General features: G+C 34.1%; 1 protein-coding gene across 2 annotated transcripts in view; it reads left to right on the forward strand.

Annotated features, from left to right (window-relative positions):
- Nucleotides 1-18,969, forward strand: part of Prrc1 (proline rich coiled-coil 1) — a 36,505-nt gene that overhangs the window by 11,957 nt on the left and 5,579 nt on the right. For both annotated transcript variants that reach the window (XM_004854446.4, XM_087180558.1), the window contains exons 6-8: nucleotides 2,343-2,506; nucleotides 8,146-8,249; nucleotides 11,996-12,098. In XM_004854446.4, the coding sequence (XP_004854503.2) occupies nucleotides 2,343-2,506; nucleotides 8,146-8,249; nucleotides 11,996-12,098 (371 nt within the window). The remainder of the gene's footprint in view (nucleotides 1-2,342; nucleotides 2,507-8,145; nucleotides 8,250-11,995; nucleotides 12,099-18,969) is intronic.

The raw sequence follows: 18,969 nt of genomic DNA on the forward strand, positions 1-18,969 counted from the left end.
TCCAATTATTTCTTATATATTAAGGAATCACAAGAACTATGAGAAATGGATTTTAACTTCATTTCAAATGAATTTTTCTGCATTCTTGTAATTCTTTTTCCTTCCTTATTAAAAGCATGTCACTCATCACAAAGTGAAAAGCCTTTGGCTGCAACATAATGGAATAACACTTAGCTAGAACTATATTTCATATGGAGGAAAAAGTGAAAAAAGAGTATGTTTCCTCTTCTTTCCTTTGTGACTTATTGGTTGTACTAGTAAGTTCTGAAATTCCCAGTAAAGATGTGATCTGTGGAATATTACATTAATCAGGAAAAGGATCCATGATAAAATAAAAATAAAATAACTTCAACTCTTCCACAAGATATTTAGCTGGGCAACAGCCTTGTTCCTGGGGCAAAATGTTTTATATTACAAATAGCTTTCATGAGAAATCTCTGTTAACAGTGATAGTCATTAATGCCAACTATCAGAATATGTGCTTAGAAGCAGGCCTTTGAATTTACTGTACAAGTTGAGCATCAATAATCCTAAGATGTGAAATTCAAAATGCTCCAAAATCTGAAACTTTTTGAACACTGACACAATTCCACTTGTGTTTGAAAATTCCATACCTGCCCATGAGACAGTTCGTAGTCAAAATGCAGATGCTGTAAAAATATTGTGTAACATTACCCTTAGGTTATGTGTATAAGATGTATATGAAACAGAAGTGAATTTCATGTTTAGATTTGGGTCTCATCCTCAGGATAACTCACTGCATACAGACAAATATTCCAGAATTTAAAAAATATTAAAATCCAAAACATTTCTGGTCTTAAGCACTTTGGTAAGAGATAACTCAAACTATCACAGATAGTACGTTAAGATTTTTAAAAAACAATGGCATATATTTGGTGAAATTATTCTATTTAGAAATAATAGTGCACATTTTTAAAATAATTGAAAATTTAAAATTTTTTGAACTTAATAATATGATATGCTCAATCTTTTTGAATTTCAAAGTTTTATGTTATTTCCATTTTCAGATATGCTTAAATATTTGTATTAGGACAGTAGTACTTGTATAATTTACAAATAAATATCTTTGTGGTATATGGTTTTTTAAAAATAATGAGCACATACAGTAAGATTAGTGGCCTCCACATTTAAACTATTTTCTAGATAAAAGTATAGAACATGCAGGGGCTGGGGATTTAGCTCAGTGGTTTCACCGCCTGCTGCCCAAGCGCCAGGACCTGAGTTCAATCCCTGGTACCAAAAAAAAAAAAAAAACCAACTGGAGTATAGAACATGCTAGTCTTTGGTATGTAACTTTTGAAAATTTATTTGTCACCAGTAAGAGTCTTCATTTTCTGTAGAGTATCCCAAAAGTGTAACTTAAATTTAAATTTACACAAAAGTGTAAACTAAACAAGCCAGTTGTTTAATTTCTATGGTTGCTCCATAAGTGATGGCCTGGAACCTGGAAGTTACTATATAATGAAGATGTATATTGATCAACAGCGAGAAACTTTTTATTTGCAACCTTAAAAATGTAATGAATGTGTTCACCCAAAGTTTAATTAGAAAATGAGACTTGGCTAAATTAATGGAGTAGTATAAACTCTCCAGGCAAATAAACTCTTCTCATGTCTGGTATATCATTTTCCAAATTGATGTGTATGGAACACTATTAGGAGCCATCATTAGATGCTAAGAAAGTATCCAGTGAACAGAATAAGTATGAATGTAAGTGGGTTGAACTCAGGATTTTTAATTGTTGGATTTCTCAGAAGCTTAGATATGATAATGTGCATTGTAAATTTCCTAGAAGCAAATGTGGTATGTAGTATCTCCCACAGCTATTTAACCACAGAGCCCCATTTTTAGGCAGTTACTAATACATTCCAGAACATTTCATAGAGTGGTAGAAAAGATGTGCCCTCATTATGGTAGGTGGGACATGCAGAATCATTAGAAGGCCTGTGCTGTCTTTGGCTTTCAAATACTGCATTAAATTTCCAGTCTTGAACTTCAGGAAGAGTTGATTGTTTGGGCCCAAGAACATAAGATACTTTTAGATTACAGTGTGAGAAATTCAAACAGTGTGGTAAAAAGAAGATTTCAGAGTCCACAGAGATAGACTTGAGTCCAGACAATAGTACTAAACACCTATATTACTTGGCCAAGACTTGTCACCTTTAGTTTCTTCAACTGTTTCAAAAAGTAATGATTTCTATCTTGCATCATTTTATGAGGTTAATAATCTTGTAAATAAAATGTTGCCACATAGTATGGTAGTAATTATGAAAATTTCATTATTTTAATTTGGAATTAAAATTTTCTTTTGCTCTTTGTAGAATCTGGAGGTGAACTGGATATTGTAGTGACCTCAAATAAAGAAGTAAAAGTGGCTGCTGTCCGAGATGCCTTTCAGGAGGTCTTTGGCCTGGCTGTGGTTGTAGGGGAAGCTGGACAGTCCAATATTGCTCCACAACCCGTGGGCTATGCGGCAGGATTGAAAGTGAGTGATAGCTGGGCATGGTGGCATATACCTGTAATCCCTGTTACTGGGGAGCCTAAGGAAGGAGAAGCCCAAATTTGAAGCCAGCCTGAGCAGTTTAACAAGAATTTGTCTCAAAATAAAAAATTTTAAATAAAGGGCCAACAGTATAACTTAGTGTAGAGCGCTTGGCAAGCATGTATAAGGCTCTGGGTTCAATCCCCAGTACTGAAATAAAGTAGACCACCTTTTAAGGATATGGAATCTGACAGTTAACTTTTTGGTAAATGTAATAATGATTCTGTGGTCTATATGGAACTAATGTGTTTACTGAAATAATGAACAGCTGTGTTTAGTTAGATAACTCTTTAGTATTAGGAACGTATTACAGAGTTTTAAAGAAATCTAAGATAGGTTTTGATTGTTGGGGGAGGAGAGGAAATAAACTCAGAGAGCATGTCTTCGTTACTTTTCTTGTTGCTGAAATAAAATACCCGACACCCAAAGTTAAAGGAGGAAAGTTTTATTTAGCTCACAATTGGTAGAGGTTTCAGTCCATAGACGGCTGGCTCCAAGGCAGGGTGGCATGGCAGAGGGGGATCACAGAGGAGAAATAATCCATGGCAAGCAGGCAGGTGAGAGCACATTAGTCCTCTTTCTGCCCCTTATACTTTATGCAGGCTACTCACCCTAGGGTAGCAGTAGCACTCACACCCTTAATCCTAGCCAGAACTATGCTAAACCAATTAGTGGACTGATTTACTAGTCACACACCCTTGATCCCGGCATCACACACCCTAGATCCAGCCACCTCTGAAAAGTCCCCCGTGACTTCCTGAGGCTTTGGCAGGGGAGAGGGGGCCATCTATAGACAAGCTATAACAGAGCTCAAAGAATTGTTAGTCTTAACCCAGTACTTAGGATTTAACCCAGTATTAACATTTACATCAATTACTGAAATTACAGTATCCTTTGATTCCCAAAGGTTTTTAATTATTTTTGTTAATAATATGGAAAATGTTTAAGTTCTGGGAATTCTTCCCTCTTATGCATTGTTAAATTTTTGCTATTGTAGTGTTACCAGCATACATATAATCATGCATGAACAAAGTGAACAGCCATTGGCATACAAAAATCTCTCCTTCCTTGGAAAAAAAAAAGATGCCAAAAAAACCCTCAACAAATTCTTTGACCTCATTTCCCCTGTACCTACTACGTTAGGTTGCTTCCTTTTGCACCATAAGTCCTCCAGGAGTCACCAGTGCTTTTCTTCAGTTCTTCTTTCACATTCTTTTATCTCTGCTCCAATCAGGCTTTTGCCCCCAGTATTCCATTGAGAGTTGCTCACTGTCACCAGGGCGCTCCCATCTATTTTGAGTTTATCAGTAGGTTTCAAGATGGTTAACCACTCTGATGTTTTTCACTTGACTCTCTGGAGACACACTTGGGTCTGTGGGGTTTGTTGTTGTTTTTGTTTGTTTTGTTTGTTTGTTTTTAAACTTCACTGTTTGCTGCTTCTGCTTTTCTTGTGCTGCTTTCTTCTCCCCAGCCTCCTCCTGGTCCCTTCTCCATTTGCCCCCTGTCTTTAAACACCATCTTTGTGTGGACCATTCCAAGCTTATATCTTCACTAAGACCTCTCTTGTAAACTTTTGATTTATATAAAAGTTGCCTTTTGACAACTTTACTTTAATATCTCAAATTTAATATGTCTGGAACTTAATTTTTCTTTCCCCTAGACTTACTCACCTAGCCCTCTGCATCTCAATTGATGACATTTCTAACCTTCCACTTTCTCAGGTGAGAAACCTTGGAGTCATCCTGAACTTCTGTCATTATTCACAATTCATCATAATCTAATCCATCAAGAAATCTTATTTGCATAACACACACAGTTCTAGGTTTTGGCTGTGGTTCTGTTCTTCAGGGTTACTGCAGACACTGAATTAGTGAATCCTGAACCACTGCCCATTGAGGGAAATACAGGATTAGGTCCCTGTGGGCTTTTGGTCATAGCATTTTTGACAATCTGTCATATATAACTGTTCTGTATCTGTTTCTATATAAATACATCTTTAAATATATGTATGTTTATTTTTGATTGATTATATTGAACTGTCAGCCAACAGCACTGTAACTCATGCTTGAATGATGCTTATTGAACACACGCTTGTTTTATACTTAGGACACGTCATACCTCCTGTGCTAAGGAACACTATACAGCACTTACCACTATCCTTGGGGGGCATTTGGAACACTAAAATCAACAGGCACAAAAGTGAAAAAAAAGTGGCACTAGATAGGAAAAAAAAGACACTTGTTAATAGTATGCAACATGAAACAAGAATACAATATCCTTTGACCTAGCTGAAAATGTGCATAGCCGGCAACTCAAATTTCTTACAGTTCTGTGTATGTTACACATGAATTTTGATGATTAGTCAGATTTACCAACACAGAATCCACAAATAATGTGGATCACCTGTATTTACATTTAAGGAAAAGTGCATTTTGGTTTTTGACATTCTTGTATTATATATAAAAGCATTTAAATACATTTATTGAGAGCATCCTATGAGCCAGGTACTTTAGAGACTTTGTTCACTCATGTAATACATGTAAAGTATTAAATGAGGTAATTGGTGTAGCATATTTTGCTGGGCAAAAGTCTGGTGTATTGTTTATAAGTAGTAACTAACCATTGCTTACAGTTACCCCACACTGGTGCTATATTATTTTTAATTTTACCAGAAGACAATGCTGCCTATATTTGAGGTGCTTTTTCATTTATATGTAGCACTTTTTTAAAAAAGAGAATATGGAGCTTTTCCTGTCCCCACACACCCTAAAAGCACTTTATGAATTTGGGGCTGTCGGGTAGAAGTTAGACTATATCTAAATGTAGTGAATAACATACGAATCGAATTATCTATATCCTGGCTTTGTACTTTTCATAATGGTATATCCATAGACCACTGGTACTGAGAACACACTTTGAAATGTTTCGATTTTCTGGTGGGTTTCCCTTGAATTTGATTACCAGTTTATATTTCTAATAAGGCTTTCTGGGATAGAAGGGTTTGATCTTTATAAAATATAGCAAAGCTAACTGATGGCCATAGGGTTTAAATGTAGTCTCGTCTAGAAATGAAAAAAGGATGACAAATAGGTAAATATGTGATGCAATAATTGTACATCTAATCAGTTATATATGAGGTAAATCATAAACATTTATGTGGGTGATTTTTATTTGAAAGACTAGAACAGGTCACATATGTAGCTTGAGGTTGTACCTTCAAAATTTCAAGAATGCTTTCGTAAATTGGAAAGGGTTTATGAATCTGGGAAGGTAGACTTTTTCAGATTTACTTGTAGGGGGTAATCTGGAGAAAATCCTAAAATACAAATAGGCTTTTGGACAGAAAAATAATGGTAGCTGCATTTTTTGAAATTTAGAGATGAAAGCAAGAGCTTTGTTTACATTGGGAAGCATTATATAAATATGACATGGAGGTTTATCATTCTTTTTCTGGCCTTTACCATAAAACTAAAATTATAAATTTGTCAAGATTTTTTTTCCAGAACGGTAAAAGCAGCTAATGAGAAGAAAAATAATGTAGAATCTTAAAATATAAAAAAAACTAACCCATTTTTTGTTCAGATTTTATTTGAAGAAAGTGGATTTTCTGAACTAAAGTTGTCCTTTCAACATGTGAAATTATTTTAGCCAAAATTAAAGTTTAAGAAGTTTCTGAAACTTCTATGTCAAGCATTAATTTTATTAAAAAACCAAGCATAGTTATGACCATTCTTTCACAGTTTATATTCAACAAGATAGGGATTAAGATCTACAAACATTTCTGAAGATGTGTAAAATTTTAATTATTCATTTCAACCAAGTTGAACTTAGAATTTAATGTAAATTCTAAGGCCCTTCTGTCTTGTAGTTCAGTCCGAGATGATTTTTTTTTTTTTTGGTACCGGGGATCAAACTCGAGTCCTTGCACTTGCAAGGCAAGGTGGAACCACTGAGCTAAATCCCTGGCCCTAATCTGAGATTATTTCAAAGTGGTCTTTTACTCTCCCTAATTCTTGATCCGCTAAAGTCCTGTCTGGTAGCTTATAAAAAAAATGAACAAATTTAGTCTATTCTCTGGAAGTATAAAATCTAGGGATTTTTTGCTATAGATATCCCCTTCAAAGTGTTGGGGATGAATCTAAACATCCCATTAGTCCCCTAATAGTTTTTGCTAAATTAACATTTACTTAATCTTCTTTTTAATAAAAATGTAACCATAACTTCTCCTTGGGAGGAGTCACTTAGCAAACTAACAATATGCACTATAAAGAATGACATTCATCTTATCTGTTACATTTCTTTCAAAATCAGCAGCTGCCTCATTGTTTGAGTGTTACCATGCTTGATGTCATTTTCACATTATATTCTTGACATTGGCCATAAAGACTTTGGGAAGCCTTTATTTTTCCCCTTCTTCAGTTTTTCATGTAGTCTTGAGTTCTTGTTGAGCACCTATTAGGTTAGGCACTGTGCTAGGCACTAGAGATAAGAGTGAGTAAAACAGTCTAACTTTTGTTATATTTTAAGTTACTGCATTTTGTATCTTTAGAGATGATGTTTAGATTATACCTGTTCTCATACAGTTCTCGCTTTTTCCTTTATTTCATCTCTGAAAAAAATTCATTTTTCTCTGAAGTAACTGAGCTTTCTTTATTTTTATTTGAATAAAAATTGAACATTTGATCTTATTTCCTCTGTGTACCTCTTCTGCCTTTAAAAATATGTGGGTATATCATTCATGGCTAGTTTTGTTCAAAAATGATTTTGAATGTATTTGCCATTTGAACATTTTCATTACATCATTGATGATCACTGTTGATGAAATGATTCAGATAAAGTAATAAATAGCAACCTTATCACTAATCCAACTTATAGTTTTCTTTTGTGCTATATATTTCATGATTTTGAATTATCTATATTGTGTTCTCAACCCCTTGATTTTGCTTTATTAATGGTAATTATTGATAAGCTTTAGTATAATATGTGTAATTACAATTTTTATTTTAAATAACTAGTCATTTTGATGTATAGTGCACCAAATTAAAGGGAATTAGAAAAAAGAGAAACATATTCACTTTTTTTTGGTACCAGGGATCGAACTCGGGTCCTTCTGCTTTTGAGGCAGGCAGTGGAACCACTGAGCTAAATCCCCAGCCCCATATTCACTATTAATGTGATTACCTACCTAAAAAGTAAAGAGAGACTCAAGTAAAAATACTCTAGATTTTTATCCACTAAGATGGCGCCTTGACAGATCAACATTAAAAAATACAGTTTTCTTATATTAATAATCAGTTAGAAAATATAATTTAAGAATGACCCATTTAAGAATTGCAACCAACATGGTAATGTATATGGGAACAATCTAGAAGATGTACTCCAAACTTAATATTGGGAATGTAATTGGTCTTTTTCATTTTTTGCTCTATGTAGTTTTGTATTGTTTAACTATTTATAGCGTGTTTGTGTGTGTGTATAAATTGTGTATATATTACTTGTATAATCAAATAAATAAAAAAGTAGTATTTTAAATATTTAATATTTTAGAAAAATTGTTTCCAATCTATACCGTTGTCATTTAGGGTGCCCAGGAACGCATAGATAGCTTGCGTCGAACTGGAGTAATCCATGAAAAGCAGACTGCTGTGTCGGTAGAAAACTTCATTGCAGAGTTGCTGCCTGACAAGTAAGAGGCTTACTGTGTTTCTCTTAGAAGCAAAATGCAGTTGGGCCTGGGAGTTCATGCTGAATACCTAGAAGAAAGTGTCTCCTATTTTAGATCCAGAGAAAAGTATGTTCTCATCCAGCTCTTACCACTTTAGCTGTGTCCTGTGTAGCTTAGCTGACACTTCTATCTTTGCTTCTTTTAATTATGAAATGGAGATAGTAATGTCCGCTTTCTAAGATTGTGTTGGAATATAACAGCACTAAATATAAGATAATGTAATGGTGTATTGGTTTATATATAATTGGCCACAGGTAGCAAACACAATTCTCTTATTCAGAGTAAGGGAGAGTATATGTGCAAGAAGACCTGATGACAGTTACTGGGTTTGAGGTTCTACAGAGCACTCTTTTTTTAAAAACTGTATTTAGCTTAGAAAACTCTCCAGACAGCATAATTCAGCACTGATTTAGAGGGCTCTATATTTTTAATAGATGACTTTTTCAATGGGAAAAACCTTTTTGGATATGCTGAGTTGTTTTATATTACAATACTTTCCCTTTGTTGAAATATAGCTTCTTTTGTAATTGTATTGTGGTTTTGTTATTTTTTGTTCATCTTTGTTTTTTATGCAGTGTTGAATAACAATATACCTAGCACTGTGTGACTATAATATACAAAAAATGTCCTCTACTCTGAAGGCGTATTATGGGTCAGAAAATATATGTACATATGAAGAGCTTTAAATAATTGTAGAAAAAGTTATATAATTTTTTAACAAAAAATGTTATATGACATTTCACATTACTCAATGTGGAGGTAGTGTCACATGAAATTTATGAATGGTTGGCATGAATTGAATTTTGAAGAAGACTTAGAGTGTGGGTTAATGGACAAAGTAGGTAGGATATTGAGGGTAATAAAAGGTATTCTAAGATAGTGATTATATTAGCTTGGGTAGAAGTTTGTTGAATAGAAATTCAAGAATGGTATGAGGACAGATTGGGAAGAGCTGTGTATTCTAGGCTGAGAAGTTTGAACTTTGTGCACTGAAGAACTATCCAGTGATTATTGTTATTTAATTTTCTCTATTAACCTTGTACTGTTTTTTTTTCTTGATTTTTTTTTTTTGGTACATTTTAGGTATACAATATAATGACATTCATCATTGGAAATTTGCACCTTTACATACTCTCTCGGTTCTTATTTTATGGTTACTTAGGAGATGGCAATTTACCTCTGAAAGGCTTTCTTCTCCCTTCACTTTGTCCTTGCTCTTTAATGGCCCTAAATATATGATCTGTATAACTCATCTAGCTTTGCACCAGAAGTGTTGACCTACATAAACTACTCCATCACACCTAGATGTGTTATTTTTTCCATCAAATACTCATTTTTAGAAAAAGTAGACTATTATGAAGATCAGTAATATTCAATAGTACTAGGAAGTCCACTGATAGTTACTAGTATGGGTTAAGGAAGAGAGAACATGGAAGGGTTATAGCAATAAAGTATAGAGTGAGGAGAGAGGAGGAACAAGAGAAGAGAAAAGTGTAAATACAAGATTCCTATTGTGGCTACTTCTTTCTGCATTGCTTCTGTGAGAAATAAATTTCTAGGAGATAAAGTCAAGGAAATGCATGCTTAGAAATAAAGATAGTAAAAGACCTATCCAGGAAGAGCCCACCAGCTAAAAGAAGAAAGCTCAAATGTATTCAGCTCTTAAAGAACAGTGCTAGCTTAGATATAGTGCTTTCAACTGGTGTCTGTGTTGAACTTTTCGTCAGTTCATTCTAAATGAGAAAAACTAGCATGAAGTGTACCACATATGGAAAAACACCAGTGTAAGCATGGGCTGCCCTTATTCTGAGATTTACTTGTCTAGTGTTGCTGTTAAATCTTGGTTATGTTGTTAAATGTGCTAAAATGTCCCTAAAATGTGTTAAATATGTCCTTTCTTTTGTGAATTGGTTGGTGATAGCAAATGCTTTGTCTCTGGTAAAATATACAGATTGGCATCCCTGTATCAGTTCCTCAGATGCTATTGTATAGTAATTTTCTGCTGTGTGAAACCTAAATATCTTAGAGCCATAGTTCTTCTTAAGGCCTTTTTAAGTGAAATTGATTTTCACATAGGCTTGTTCAAGTCCATCTTATTTTACCAGCCACATGGAGAGAGAGAGAGATGGAGTCCCCATTGGCTGTCCCTGAATATGATCAGTCTAGATTACCACTGTTCCTCATCCCAGGGTGGCAGCGGGAGGTAGGATGGGAAAATGTCTATGAAGGAGGGGGAAAAGAACTAAAAATTTCCTTAGCCAATAGTATTAGGGTCAGAAATGGAAGAGTAGTTTGTAGGGATGGCAGTGGTTATAATTTCACCTTGACTGAATTGAAGAGAATGGGAAAGCTGCTGTCCCAGTTGAAATGTTCATAGTAGTGTTTTAGAAAATAAAGCACTTGGAGCTCGGGTGTGTGCTCCCTAGCATGATGAAATAAACTCTACTTAGACCTTCAGTGACTGCTTTTCAGGACATGCATGTGTAATAGTTTAGTCAATTCGTTATCCATGATAGACATTATTGTGTACAAATGATTTAAAATTTAGCTAAGCTTGGCTTTATGGAGATTTCACAAATACATTTTCCTTTTTTTTTTTTTTTTTTTTGTACTGGGGATTGAACTCAGGTCCATGTGCTTGCGAAGCAGGCAGTGGAACCACTGAGCCAAATCCCTGGCCTACAAATACATTTTCTTAATTAAGAAATACAACCAAATGTGAAACTCTGATTAGTATAACCAAATAAAATAAATGTCATTTTCTTAAGTTGTAGGATATAACTACTACAGACATTCAAACTGCTGTTTTAATATTCAGCAGAGTTGCTTATGTTACTCTATATTTTACTTGGTTGTTTCTCTGAATATGCAAATAAGTTTCCTAATCCATTTTTTTTTGTTGTACTTTATTAGATCTACATATGTTTAAAAATAGAGACATTGAACATTGTACTGTTCCGTATGCTCATATTTTTTTTTATTTTTTAAGCTCATTGTTTAAATTCATAATTTCAGGGCAGCTGGTTGTTTAGTAGCTGGTTTAATTTAGTAGCTAAGATTCTTGTGTTGCTATACTTGTCTTCACATGAGCAAATTTAAGGATGTCTTTTTATAATTTCCTAGTATCTTTAAATAGAAGAAAGCTTTCTTGATTTTATGTGGATGTACTCAAAGTCTGATTCATTGTGAAAAATGCAGAAAGTGTGATTAGAAGGGTTATCATTCATGAGGACTGTCATAATTTCCTCTAAATGAGCTTATTTTAAAATTTGCTAGTAACTGCTAGCTGGCTGCTTACTAGTGGTAGAATTGGTAACATAAACTTCCCATATTTTAACAAGTAACATTTATTGTTATTTGTGAAAACTATTTGCATGTTCAGATGCATGTAAACCTTTCTCTTGCATATTTGTGTACCCTTCTTTCATTATTCTCTCCCATCTTAGCAAGAAAGGAAACTTTCTGTGATCAGTAACTTTAAACTATCTAGTCTTTGTTATTTCCCATTCTTTTTCTCCTTTTTAAATTAGGTCAACAGAATAATTTTATCTGTCGTTTCAGTGGTTATCTTTTTGCAGAATAATTAGAAAATTTCATTTTTAAAATCTGATGTTTTATATGAAGAGTAAATTTGTTTTTCCTTTTTGTCCTTTCACTGTGATTTTTATTAGCCATAAATAATAGGAAGCCCATGTATTCTGTTCCAGGTGGTTTGACATTGGGTGTTTGGTAGTAGAAGATCCTGTCCATGGCATTCATCTAGAAACGTTTACCCAAGCCACACCGGTTCCTTTGGAATTTGTACAGCAGGTTGGTTTTCTCCTTTGGTTTTTCTTTGTGCCCTGAGGAAACTTGAAACACTGTTTTCAGAATAAAAATCTGTGCTAGATTTTTTCTTTTCTACAAATAATGTTCTTGATTTTGTCTGTCTTTTTTGTCTTTTAATCTTTATTTGCTTTTCTTTTTTTTCTTTCCATTAAGTTTATTGATATATTTTAGGTGTAAAATACAGTTACATTCATCGTAGGGATCTTGTACCTTTACATGAGTATCTTGGTTCTTATTTTTTTCCCCTTCCCCTGCCCTCCCATCACCCGCTCCACCCTTCCCTATTTGCAAAGACTTTGTTTCCTTTTTTTCCTTTTCTCATATTTTTTCTTTTCCCTTCTTTCCTTTTCCCTACTCCTCCCACTTCCCCTACTTCTTTAGACCTTTTCTTCCTATGACATGATATCAGTTATACATTTTTAAAATTACAGTATCAAAATCTAGAAGACATTACCACAGATTTTACAGAATTTAAAAGGATATAGAAAGCATATTACAAAAATCTTTTTTGAAATAAAATTTGACAACTTCTGATAATTACCTTGGAAGACAAATTAATGAAACTGACTCTGGAGGAAATATAAAATTTGAGTAGCACCTATTAAAGAAAGTATATTCCTAGCTTGAAACCTACCTATATGACAACAGCAGGCTCATATACATTTTAACTGATAAATTATATCAAACAATTAAAGCAGAAAAAAGAAGGAACACTTCTCCCCTCATTTTAGGAAATCAACATTGTGCTAATCCTAAAACTGGATAAAGATAATAGAAGAAAAAAGTATGAACATAGATAGAAATTTGTTTAACAAAACAATTAGAAGTCAGATCTGGCAGTATGTAGAACGTGGTTTTATTATAGGGATGGCAGTGTTGGTTCAGCATTGGAAGATCCACCCCCAAAAGTCATCATTTTAACAGAAGAAAGGAAAAAGCCATATGATCCTGTCACTAGTTGGAGAAAAAGTATTGCACTAAATTCTACAGCTATTCATGGTAAAAATTATCAGGAGACTAGAAGTAGAACAGAACCTTCTCAACAGATAAGCCATGTACTCCATACTTCCAGGAAAAATGCCCTATATGAATGGATAAAATACAGTGCTTTCTCCCTAAGGTGGGGAACAAGGGCAGATATGCCTACTCTTCATCTGTCTATGAAACTTTAAAATATAGGCCCAAACCAAAATAGTCTGGCAATAAAATGACACAATTAGGATAGAATTGGCAAGGTAGAAGCAAAATCTTTGTATGTAGATGAAATGATCGTCTACAGAGAAAATGTTAAGAAATGTCTAGGAGCCCCTAGAACTTGTATTTGAAGTTGGAAAGCATTTATTATCTAATTTTAAGACTTCCTCTAAAGCTACAGTAATCAAGGCAGTGTTGGTGTAAGGAAAGACATAGATCATTTGAATAAAACAGAGAATCTAGAAATAGAACCACACATATATGATCCACTGAGTTTTGAAAGATTATTTAACATTAACATTTTATAGAACATTAACTCAATTCAAGAGCAGAGGAAGAGATAAGTGTTTTCAGCAAATGGCACTAGAATACTTGGTATCCATATGTAAAAAATTAACCTCAACCTTTTTTTCCATACATAAAAATAACTTGATCTATGAACCTAAATATGACAGACTAAAACTATAGCACTTTAAGAAGAAATTAAAAGGGAAAATGTTTATGAATTTAGGGTAGGCAAGAATTTCCTAGGATATAAAAAACATGATGTATAAAAGAAAAAAATTGATAAATGAGATTCTATCAAAATTTAAAACTTTAAATGACATTGTTAAGAAAATGAAAAGTCCTTAAACAGACCATATTTATATTGCATATAACCTATGACCAGAATATATAAAGAACTTACAGCTTATTAATAGACAACCCAATTAAGAAGTAGACACAAGAAGATGATAAATAGCCAGTATAGCACAAGGAAAGGTGTGCCACACTAGAATCAGAAAAATACTAATCAGTACAATAACAAGATTGAATTATACATTGATTAGGGAGATGAAGTTAAAAGTTTTTAAAGCCTTGTCATGACTTTTCCTTTTTGTTGGATTCTCCCCCTTTGCATTTAATTTATCACGCCCAATGGATTCATTCTGCTGGGCTTCCTGGTGTTGTGATCCTCATTGTCTTTTCCTAGGATATTGTCTAAAATTTTTTGGAGTGCTGATTTGGTATTCATGAAGTTCCTGAGGTGCTCTTTGTCATGAAAGTATCTTATTTCTCCATCCATTTTGAAAGATAGTTTTGCAGGGTACATCAATCTGGGTTGGAGGCTGTTTTCCTTTAGGGCTTGAAATACATCACTCCAAGCTCTTCTTGCCTTGAGGGTTTGCATTGAGAAGTCTGCTGTAATTCTGATTGGCTTTCTTTTGTATGTGATTTGTTTCTTTTCTCTCACTGCTTGTAGAACTTTGTTCTTCTGTTGGGTTTCTAGAATCTTAACTATTATATGCCTGTGTGTAGTTTTTTTTTGATCAAGGCTATTTGGAGTCCTATATGCCTCACTTACCAGTATGTCAAGTTCTTTTCCCCTCCTTGGGAAGTTTTCTGCTATCACTTCTGTGAACAGTTTTTTTATGTCATCTGCACTCTCTCCTCTTTCTTCATTGACTCCAATCAGTCTTATGTTATTCTTCTTTGTATCATCTAGCAGCTCCTGGATTGATTTCTCATGGTCCTTTACAATTTTAAAGCAGTTTTTCTTTTCCTGGTCACTAATTGGAATCTTATCTTCTATATGTGAAATTCTATTCTCACATTGGCTCATTCTGCTGCATAGACTTTTAATGGAGTTTTTAATCTCCTGGAAATCTGTTTGCATCTGTTTTATGGATTCCATATGTTTCCTATGTTGGGATTCCATCATGTTCCTCAGATCCTCTATTTTTTTATCTGCGTCCTCTAGATTTATTCATCATGTCTTGCACTATGGACACAATCTCTGCTGTTATGTGAGAAATTATTTCTGATTTCATTTTTTCCAGATCCTCTTTTGTTGCCAGTTCAGGGAGTGCAAGTGGTTGAGTATCAGATTGTTCCATCTCTTTTCCATTTGGGGTTGTTTTAGGTGATCTGGAAGTCTGGTTTTGAAGCTTGTTTACATGTCTTCTCATTTCAGTGCAGGGGGGTTGCTGCTGGCATCCGTGTGGCTCACCTCCTCTGTGCCAGCAGGGGTGGTACGGTGGCCAGGAAGCCTTCTCCTTTTCACTGGGAGCAGCTCACCTCCTCTGTGCTGGTGGAGGTCTATTTGCTTTTCAATTTCCTGGGCCTTCTATATTTTTTAGTACCTCCCTGCTTTTGTTTTCCATCTTATTTAAAAAGGTTATATATTACATGGTAACTTGTTCCTTCTTTTTTTTTTCTGGTTTTTATGATTATATTCCCTTCCCTGAGATCAGAAAAAACTTTACTTTTTAGGCTTGTTTTATGCCCACCTTTCATTTACTTCCCCTTTATGCGTCATGTTTGTTTCCACTGTTCTCTACATTTCCCATTTACTTGATCTTCCTTTTAGTTCATCTTTAGTAACAAGTCAGTATTAGAAACCTTACATGATAGTCACGTCTTTAGGTATGTTGAGTGAAAAGTGGATCTAATATACCTATCCATAATTTACAAAAGAATGAAAATTTCTCTAATTCTTTAATAAATAAAATAGAATGTATGTATATATTTACATTGAAATATCTGTACTATTAAGTTACTTTGTTGACTTTTTTGTGTCTTAAAATTATTTGGGGCTTATAAACATTTGAAAATCTAATAAAACTGTAAATTCACTTCCAAGAAAATATTTATGTGCAATTACATATACATTTGGCATATTGTATTCATGAAGTGGTTGAAAGCAATCTATGACCTATTTGGAAGCTTGCAGTTTAGAAAGAAAACTAAGAATTGGTGTCTGAATTTTTGAAATTTTAATAGAACTTTTATTTATACCATAATTTATTCTTAAAAGTTCAAGAAACTTTAAATACATGTTAACAAACTCATTCCAATATGAAGATAATTAAAAAATCATAAGTGAAAACTGTATATACTGTTATACCAGCAAATTTAGATAAAATAATAAATTCTAGGAAAATATAAATTCTACTTTACTGATTCAGGAGTATTAGGTTAAACTGTATAAACTTGCTCTTTGATAGTCAAAAACAATCACTGTATATATAGTCAGTTTCATGATCTAACACAGTCAGGTTCAGTGAATCATTATAATGAAAGAATTCCATCTCACAAAAAAATTCTCGTCATTTAATTAAATTCTTTTATTGGTACATTGTAGGTATACAACACAATTACATTTGTCATTGGGAATTGTACCTTTACATAATGCATCTTGGTTCTTATTTTTTCCCCATTCCTAGCCCTCCCTTCACCCCCTCCACCCTTCCCTATTTACAAAGACTTTATTTCCATTTCTCATCATTTCTCCTTTCCCTTCTTTCCTTTCCCCTACCCCTCCCACTACCCCTACCCTTTTGAACCTTTTGTTCCTATTTTACATTATCGATTATTCATTCTAATCATTGGTACATTTTAGGTATACAATATAATGACATTCATCATTGGAAATTTGCACCTTTACATAGTCTCTCTTGGTTCTTATTTTTCACCCTTGCCCAGCCCTCCCTTCAACCCCTCCAGTCCTCCCTATTTACAAAGATTTTGTTCCTATTTTTCCATTTTCTCATATTAATCCCATTCCCTTCTATCCTTTCCCCTAGCCCTCCCACTTCCTCCCCCTTTGCCCCTTTTCTTCCTATTCCACATTACCTATCATACATTTAGTCCTTATTTACACTTTCAGTTTCTCACACCAGAGAAACTATTCGGTATTTATACATGTGTGTCCTATTTATTTCACTTAAGAGTATCACCTCCATGTGCATCCACTTAGCTATAAATGTCTCTTAATTTCTCATTTTTTATGGCTGAGTAAAAAATTCTCATCATTTAGAGAATAGTGTTAAAGTGAGTTCCTCAGAATATTCAAGGCATGGTTGATTCTCATCCTGCATAAATCATCAAAAATAAAGATAGAAAGTTTTCTAATTTGGTGTCTCAACACGAAAGAAAATTTAGTGTATTATCACTTAAGAACTAAATGTCCAAATCATTGATAAAATTGAGATTAAATTCAGAAATATATTAGAAGAACTTATATCCTAACCAAGAAGGGTTTGTCCCAAGAATGGACAGTTCACCAATACCATTCAGTTATGTAGCTCAACATATGAACAGCAAAGAAGGAGAAGGATTCCAGGAGATTTGTTTGCTAGAAATACTAACCATACTATTAAATAGTCCTAGCTAATTAGGATTAGAAGGGTGTATTTGTACTAGAAAATCAAGGTAAACCTCAGATCTCACGAAAAAATGTTAGAAGCCCTGTAATTATAATGATGTTCCCATCGCTGCCATTGTTATCATTGCAATGGACTCAGGGTCAGCACACACTGGTCCACAGCCAAATCTGGCCAGCCACCCACTTTTATAAGTAAATTTGTTGGAGCCCAGGCATGGTGGTACTGTAATCCCAGGACTTGGGAGGCTGAGGCAAGAGGATCACTGCAAATTTGAGGCCAGCCTGGAAGACCAGCCTGAAGTACATAGACTGTGTCTCCAAAAAACAAAAAAGCGTACAAAAAGTACGTTTATTAGAACATGCTCTGCTAGTCTACTTCCATGTTGTTACAGCTGTTTCTGTACTGTAGCAACAAAATTGAGAAGTTGAAGCGAAGACTGACTCTAACACCTAAATTTGTCTATCCCCTTTTCAGAAAAAGTTTGCTGACCTCTGTACTAGAAGTTGACTGTTAAAAAAGGACAGTCTTTATCGTATTTTTAGGTTTATATATTGAAAAGAAATAGACATGATGCTCAAAGAATGAAAAGGACCTCTGTATTTTGATACACATATCTAAAACTGTCAGTGACTTACTGGTAAATGAATGTCCAAAAAGGCACATTTAATACCATCCCAGTTATTACCAGGGAGTTATATATGCTCTAAAATATATACAAATGAATACGGAAAATGCACAGCAGCCATTAATATGATTAACTAAATAGTGGTATTCAAAGGGTATCATTAGCTTTTTATTCTGTTGTCTTTCTTTTTTGCATGTGATATCAAAGTTTAGAAGAACAAAAATATGTGCATTAAAATACCTTCCTTACAGTGGTTCCTCTGTTAATGAACTCACTTCTCTCTATGATTCTGGTTGTAAGCCGAATCAAATTTCCTATAAGGTCATCATTGAACCTAGCCGCTAAATTTGGTTTGGTTCTCAACCAATTCGGTTTACAAACAGAATTGTGGAAAGAATTAAGTTTGTGAACTGAGGTACCACTCTATTCATTATTATTCAGCTCTCTTTTTTATTTTTTAAGGCATCCTGAAATGTTTTATGTCTGTGCTGTTTTATTATTGAACTTTTTTAATTTGGGGGACTGAAAATCATCCTTTCAGAGAAGTATAATTATCATCAATATGTATAGTAATGAAAATCTGGAAAAAGATTTCATATAATTTATGCTTATTAACTTTAGTATAAGTGACTCTTTCTCTGCCCCCATTAAAAACCCTGTTCTTTTGCAATTTTACTGGTAACATCAAATACCTTGCTCCTCAGAAGTGTAAGCCTAGCATCAAGAGCATTACTTGGGAACTAAAAAAATGCTCTTGGGCCTGCTCAGAGCTCCTGGCAGGACCTGCATTTTAAGACCTTTTAGGGGATTTGCGTGCTCATAACAATTTAAGAAACACAATTTTACAGTGTCTGTAATAACCTTAGTAGTGTATCTGCTGTTCTTC

Source organism: Heterocephalus glaber, unplaced genomic scaffold (genome assembly GCF_053883595.1).
Source record: "Heterocephalus glaber isolate CG9 unplaced genomic scaffold, H.glaber_assembly_v1.0 deba00001463, whole genome shotgun sequence".
In the NCBI taxonomy this organism is placed as follows: domain Eukaryota; kingdom Metazoa; phylum Chordata; class Mammalia; order Rodentia; family Bathyergidae; genus Heterocephalus; species Heterocephalus glaber.